The sequence below is a fragment of the Tasmannia lanceolata genome, unplaced genomic scaffold, assembly GCF_043159265.1.
Source record: "Tasmannia lanceolata isolate RefF3 unplaced genomic scaffold, GAP_Taslan_0.1 ptg000037l, whole genome shotgun sequence".
Classification (NCBI taxonomy): domain Eukaryota; kingdom Viridiplantae; phylum Streptophyta; class Magnoliopsida; order Canellales; family Winteraceae; genus Tasmannia; species Tasmannia lanceolata.
The window spans coordinates 13012851-13020615 of NW_027518714.1; the positions used below are offsets into that span (position 1 = coordinate 13012851).

The window sequence follows — 7765 nt, forward strand, 5'->3', positions numbered from 1 at the left end:
AAATAGTAGGTTTCGCCGGAGAAGAAGCACTTCAACTAGGTTAAAAACAGGGTAAAAGTTAAACTGTAAAAAGAAGAAGGGAAGCAGAATAAATATACTGAGGGGCATTTTGGTCCTAAAATTTTAATTTTTTATTCGTTTTTTCTGAACAAGTGACATTTTTATGTCAATAATGCAACTCTACACGTAACAGTAAATAACCCAAAAATTAAATGTCTTCACACTAACGTTGGAAATCAAACCTCGTACGCAATATATGAAGATCATACACATGCTGTGGATGAGACGATATAATCAGCCATCAGGTAGATTATTGGATGCCAGATTAAACCCCTTCTCCCCTCTCCCTCAATTTAAACGGCTGCAATTACCCCAAACTTTCAAAACATCAAAAGAAAACCCACAATGCCTCCCTCTACTCTAGTCTCCACCACCTATCCCTCTATCTTCTCCACAAAGATAAACCCTCTCTCCCTTTCAAAAAAACCACCACCTATCATCATCCGTCTTGCATTCGTAGTGCAAGAGACGAACCTCCGAACAAAGTAAACAAACCCATTACAAAGTCTACAAAGCCAGACAAATCTCTTAATAATCTAGACAGAAGAGATGTTCTCCTCGGGTTGGGAGGTTTGTATGGTGCGACCCTCGGCTCAGCTGTGGCTGCACCGGTGGCGACGGACTTTACCAGTTGCAAGGCTCCACCACTCCTGAAATGTGATCAGACCAACTGTTGCCCTCCCATCACTCACAAAATCAAGGAATTCGAGTTCCCATCTTTGCCGATGCGTGAACGGCCTGCGGCCCACCTTGTTAGTAAGGAGTAGATTGAGAAATATGCCGAGGCCGTGAGGTTCATGAAGCAGCTCCCTGCTTCAGACCCACGAAATTTCTGGCAACAAGCCAACGTTCATTGCGCCTACTGCGAGGGTGCTTATACTCAGGTTTTAGAGAAGGTATTATAGTTGGTCTAACTTTTGATTCATCTGAATTCATAGGCCTTGCTATGACTGCCCATAAATCACGCTAATCATCTAATCCCAAAGAGCTAATAATGCCTCTTTTTTTTTGGGCGATGATTTTATCACCACCACTAAAGGATAATACGCCCCCCTTGTAACGTGATTCACAATTCACGTTATTATCTTATATGCAAAAATCAGGGTATGCAAAAATCGTCTCATTTTATTTTATTGTCTTTTATAAGATAAAATTAGGGAAATGATTTTTTCGCCCCCTGCAAGATTATGCACCCTCAATTTAACGTGACTTGTAGGCAGAAAAGTGTGGGCGCATTTTGTCTTATGATGCTCTCTCAGGCAAAAATCAGACTTTTGCCTCAGCCAACAGGTCAGGGGTTCGATCCCAGCTTACCCCAAAAAAACAAAGTGAGCGACGGAAACGCATTTTCGCGAAATTCCCTAGCAAATCCCTAAAATTATACACAGGGGACTATATTCAAATTCAAGTACGGTCATTAGAATGAGAAATGACAACTAATTAACAAAAAACCAAATTAACAGTTGTAAAAAACTAATTAACAAGAGGTAATTAATATTTCACCCTTTTCTTCTGGGTCAACCCGTCTAGTGTACTTATGACAATTAAAAGGTCTTTGCAAAATTAGTAGTGCCATTATCAAAATAGACTGAGGATATCAGTTTCCTTTTTGATATTCAAAACCTTAGAGTCATGGTTTAAAATTTTGGTTTCGGTACCGGTTTCGTACCCCTGAAATTTCAAATTTTCGACCGAAATCCGGTCCCACAAAGAAAAGCCTATTTTATTGGATATTAAATTTCGGCCGAAATTTCTGTCAAATAATAAAATAAAATAAAAAACAAGTTTTTTGGTTGAAATTTGGAAAAAATGAAATTTCGCCCGAAATTTCGGCCGAAATAAAATACCGTTTCGGAAAAGTGTCATTTCGGTGTCGGTCTTCACCAAAATCCAAAATTTCGGTCTGAAACTTCGGATTTCCATATTGTGCGGGCGATAAACCGGAGCCTGGGGCCGGTTCAGATATTACTATACGATGCATAGACAAGTTGTAGCCACCAAAACAGCTCCCCTCTTTTTTGGCTTACCATATTGTGCGGGCGATAAACCGGAGCCTGGGGCCGGTTCAGTTGAACAAACGCCGCATAATATAGTTCACGATTGGACTGGAGATCGAAATCAAATTGATGGAGAAATCATGGGGGAGCTCTATTCTGCGGCGCGTGACCCAATTTTCTTCGCTCATCACAGTAACATTGATCGGCTTTGGACAATATGGAAGACCTTACCAGGGAAGAATCGAAAAGATTTCACCGACCCCGATTACTTAAATGAATCATTTTTGTTCTATGATGAGAACGCTGAATTGGTCAAAGTGAAGGTCTCTGATTGCCTCGATCCCACCAAAGTGAAGTATGGTTACCAGGATGTTGAAATCCCATGGGGGCCTTTTAACCCTAAGCCACCCCTACCCAAGAAAGAGGCACCCTTGATGAAGGCGGGCGAGTTTGGGAGCGAGCCGCGCCTCCTGAGCTCCATCATTAGGGCCACTGTTAAGAGGCCTACTAAGTCTAGGAGTAAGGAGGAAAAAGAGAATGAGGAAGAGATTTTGGTTTTGGCTATTGAGCTTAATACGGATAAGTTTGTGAAATTTGATGTTTACATCAATACCGAGGATGAGAATTTTGGTGGGCCAGCGTATAGTAACTTTGTTGGGAGCTTCGTTCGTCTTCCCCATACCCATGCAAAGCCCATGAAATTGAAAACACTGCTTAGATTGCCATTAGGTGAAGCTTTGGAAGACCTTGAAGCTGAAGAAGATGATGATGTAGAGGTGATTTTAGTTCCCGAGGTGATTTTAGTTCCCAAAGTGGGAACGGGGGAAGAGATAACTATTGAAGGGATTAAGATCGAGATTGGTTTATGAAGAAACCATGCATGCTAGAGTATATATCTTATTAAGCTACTGTTAGGTGGGAGATATTGTCTTTGCAGCTCCTTGATGAATAAGAGAAAGATGTGTGTGTGTGTGATGTGTCTTCAGTTGTAAATCCGTATTAGAATGGTAGTCGTTTTCTGTTTGTTGCCTATGAATTAGAGGAACCACCTCTGTATGGTTGGTTTATGCCTACGTACGTAATCTTAAATCTGTAAAAGATTATCCTTATGAATAAGAGAAACCACCTCTGTTAGGTTGGTTCATGCCTAGTAGACTTAAATTTGTAAAAGATAATGCAAAGTCTCTCTCTCTCTCTCTCTCTCTCTCTCTCTCTCTCTCTCTCTCTCTCTCTCTCTCTCTCTCTCTCTCTCTCTCTCTCTCTCTCTCTCTCTCTCTCTCTCTCTCTCTCTCTCTCTCTCTCTCTCTCTCTCTCTCTCTCTCTCTCTCAGTTACCCATGAGATGCTTTGGACGAAAACCATGTGTTTATTGCAGAATGAATAGTAAACGATCCAGCTAGTATTGGAGCTTCTAGATGTACTCTTGGAGAATTTGTTGCTGGGTGCTTTTATTTCTCTTCTCTTTCGGTGGGTTTTCTTAGGAGAAAATTAAGGGAATTGAGGCCTAGGAATGGTCTTTTAATGATTGATTTTTGTTTTTTTGGAACTGATTTTGTGAAAACCTCTGAACAACTAGCAAAGAAATTACTAATTCCCACGTTTTCTATTGTTATTTATTCAGTTGATTCTATATATATTCTTTTGAGGTAATGGTTTCAACTTTTTAATTAATCTATGATTTAATATAGCATTCAATACTTTCATAAAAGAGTAGAAGGGAGGAGAGATGTGGAATCCTGGATTGCTAATCTCTTGCTTCCTAAGTTTTAAGCGGTTGTCTCTCCTATTTTATCGTTCTATTTTATTGTATGAGAAGCTTCCTCTAAGGATTACTATGCAATCTAAAGCTTTCTCCACGGATTGTTATGCAATCTGAAGGTAAAAACTATATTCCCGGAGAAATTAACACCCATAAAGATATGAAATATTTCCCTATGGATTTAAAATCCGTAGGGAAAAATAACTATTTAAAGATCTCTCTTGATCTTCTTCTCTCTCTTACCCCTGTTAGTCCTCCCTCTAGAATATTTAATGAAGGCCTTTCCTAATTCTTCTCAGTTAAAGCTTGTTCATCCTTCCTTTAAAAACTCTCTGTTTGGATACGTGCCATAGGCTCTGTGAGTAGTGGAATAAGAAGTCAATAGGGAGGAGACGAGCATTGGATTTGCCCGGAATTACCTCGGAGAATAGTGGCAAGTAGGGGGTAGGAGAATAAGTAGGGGGTGTAGTTATCAATATAGAGAGGGAAGATAGAGAAAGTGAGAAAAAACACCTCATCTTTTTCATGTGCACATCTTCTCTTTTTCTATAGCTCCTTGCTTCTTTTACTATATTTTCTTTCCAAGACCACAACAATAGGAGAGATGTAGTAGGGAATCGCTCTGACCCATTTGTAATGGAATCACTGGAATCGCTCTAACTCCCGTGGAAGGATATTATTGAAAATCTGGCTCAAGTGGTTCATGGCAAAATTACTGATGTCATAAAAGAGAAAACAATCAACTCTTTCTCAAAATTTAGCAAGATACTTGTAAAAAAAAATTAATTTTCAACCAAATCTATTTTGAGTCTCATTCTCATTGAAATTTTTAAGAGTGCTAAGCTTAAGGTTACCATGAAAAAACCAACTACAGTTGGGGCTCTCAAATTCATGTTCCATAAATTTATAATCTCTCATAACCTTTGTTCCGAATCGACATTGTTCCTACGTTGGAGAGTGTGATGCTACGGAGGCGGAAGTCAAAGTGGCTTTTCAAGTACTGAAAAAGATTAGGAGGGATAGTTTGAAGAACTTAATTGTTGAAGGGGATTCTCTAAATGTGATCCGATGGTTGAAGGGTGGGGTAGTTCCTCCTTGGAGATTCTTGGCTCTTTTTGAAGAAATGGAGGAAATAATCGTGGAATCAAATATTGAATTGAGCCATGTTTGGAGGTCCGCAAATGAGAAGGCGGATTTGTTGGCTAGGAGAGGGGTGGGGAGCGATTTTTTGAGATGGTTTGATCATCTTACTCCTTGAGGTGTCCTTTGCATTGTACTCTTCTTTTTCTTTTTTCTTTTTTCTTTTTTCTTTCTGTATTCTTGGGTTTACCCTTCTCGGGGCCCCTCCTTTTATTCAATATTATTTGCCATTTCAAAATAAAATAAAATAAGGGAGTCTCGATATTGGAAATCTGGATTCTTCGTTTATTTGGACATTAACTTTTGAAATAAGTTTCCTCATCATTGAACTATTTTATATTCTTTATAGTTCTAGGTCATTCAAAATGGGCTGATATAATCTGTATGAGTTCCAATAAGGAGTTCCTACAACAAAGTTACTTGGTGCCAGGAACCTATGAGGGAAAACAGTTGCCTTCATGGATAAATAAAAAGTAATTCCCATGACCCAAGTTGTTGGGGCTTCCACATGAAAGCAAAGATCCCACAGCGGTAAAGTGAGAGGTGTGGATGGGCTTTATAAAAATTTGGGCACCCTCCCCTTAACGGCTAGCTTTTGAGGGCGAGTTCTACCCGGGTCCCAACAAGTGGGATCAGAGCTAGCTAGGGCGTGGTAACCCCGGTTTAGCCTCCGAAGATGGAAATATCCCTCGGGCCGGGATGATCTCATAACCCTGGTATGCCTCCGAGGACGGAAAAATCCTTCGGGGAAGATCTCGTAGTTCTCACGTTCCTGCCGCATGGGGGAGAGAGTTTGTCCACGGTGCTTCCACGTGGAGGGGGAGATTGTTGGGGGGTTCCACGTGAAAGCAAATATCCCACATCGGATATGTTAGTGGATGTGGACGTACGTGCTTATAAGGGAATGGCATCCTCCCCTTAAGGCTATAGCTTTTGAGGGCGAGTTCTACATGGGTCCCAACACAAGTTTCCTTAAAGAAATGTTCATTGCTATTTGTAAACTGAAATGAAACAAAGCAAATGAATGTCCTATTTATTCCTTAAGGCTAGCTTTTGAGGGCGGGTTCTACGGGGTTCCAACACAAGTTTCCTTAAAGAAATATTCATTGCTATTTGCAAACTGAATGAAACAAAGCAAATGAATGTCCTATTTATAAAATTAACTTAATCAAAGCAAACATAAGAGGTTTGCATGTAACGGGGAATGAGTCAATGTAGTACTATTCCTAAAATTGTTGAAGAATAATAGAACAGAAATTAGATCTATATAATGGAGTCCAGCATGAAAACTCACATTTGGAATTAGAGGATTATACCTAGTTTCGTGTATGTGCAACGTGCTATTCGTAAAATTGTTCTTAATCAAAGCACACTTTCCCCACTCTGTTAAAAAACAACCACCACCTTAAAACCCAATACACCCAAAAAAAGTTGTATTTAGAAATATCCAAAGCCTACAAAAATGAAATGCACATGCGTACATCTAGCCCTCCCCAGACCCCGCAATGGCGGGTGCCTCGTGCACTGGGCCTCCCTTTTACAAAAATGCAAACTAAGACACCATAATAGCAGATTTTGCATCAAAATAGTTCGGATTAAGGAATACCATCTATGGGAATATTCCAAAATGCGCTGATTATGATTCCATTGATCAACCCCAGCTGATCGTTGGTGAATCCAAAAGCTGGCGTCAAAGTAGAAACTTGCAGTCGAGAAGGGATTGTTATGAAGATGCTTGCACTTGTATTGGGAAGAATCATAGTCGCAGCAGTAAGAACTATCATTGAAGGTCAAATGTAGGAACAAAAGAAGGTTAAAAAAAATTGAATCCTAAGAAACACATGAGAACATGAGTTAATTAAGGCGGCACCCTTTTATCATTAAAGAGAAATGTAAAAACCCTTGAATCCTCACTTCTTCATTTTTTCTTTAGTTGGCCACGGAAGGGAATGGAACAATAAATGAATTTCCGCAAGGTTAGAAGAGAGAGAGAAAGTGTGTGATGCTTAATGCAAAGAAGAAGGGAGTAGGTTTTGATATCGAATTCGTTTTTAGGGTTTTGTAAAGAGAAGATTTGCTAGGGACCATCGTAGAAAGCATTTCGCGGACTGGCTGTTGAACGAGAGAGCAGCCACCTCAGATGATATAAATGAATAAGACAAAATCTGTTGAAAAGAGAGCCTATGTGGCTGTCTGTCAAGCATCAGCCGGTCCGCCAATTGTCTTCTGCGATAGTACGTAGCAAATCCCAAATTGTAATTTGTAAATGTAAAAATAGAAGTTTAGTTAGCAATTGAAAATGGCAATCTCTACGTTTTAGGAAATAAATTACCACCCACAGAGTCGGTTGAAATAACTAGAGCCTCATGGGTTTAGGCCTCAGATAAGGATCTCACGGACGGAGACGTACTGTGTATTAAATGCCTTGATAACGTGTTTATGACAAGTAAGTTAAAAGGCGCTCCCATTGGTCATTATTAAATGGGGGCAGTTATGAGCGTAATGTCCTGTGCCATCATCGTTGGATAATGACCAATTAATGGGACCGCCCTTTGCTTGTTTTTTTTTTTGTAAGGGCTCCTTTGAGTCTAGCATTCCTCTTAATATAACAACAGTCTTAGAAGCGTGCTTATAAATCCTTCATCTATATGGATTTTCAAAATGAATTTTTACCTTCGTGCTACCACATAATGATTTGGAGGCTGAGTTGGCAAGAAGGGGGATTGTCCACCTCAGCCTACCTTACATGCCCAGAAGGCATGCATGCACAATCAAACACACACACACACACTCACCCTAGCTCACACACC

At 40.0% G+C, this 7765-nt stretch overlaps 1 protein-coding gene across 1 annotated transcript; it reads left to right on the top strand.

Moving 5' to 3' along the window:
• The first annotated feature begins 2035 nt into the window (after nucleotides 1-2035).
• On the top strand, nucleotides 2036-2926 carry LOC143861238 (polyphenol oxidase, chloroplastic-like). The gene has a single exon (XM_077372168.1). It carries the CDS (start codon nucleotides 2036-2038, stop codon nucleotides 2924-2926), a length of 891 nt encoding a protein of 296 aa, XP_077228283.1.
• The last annotated feature ends 4839 nt before the right edge of the window (nucleotides 2927-7765 follow it).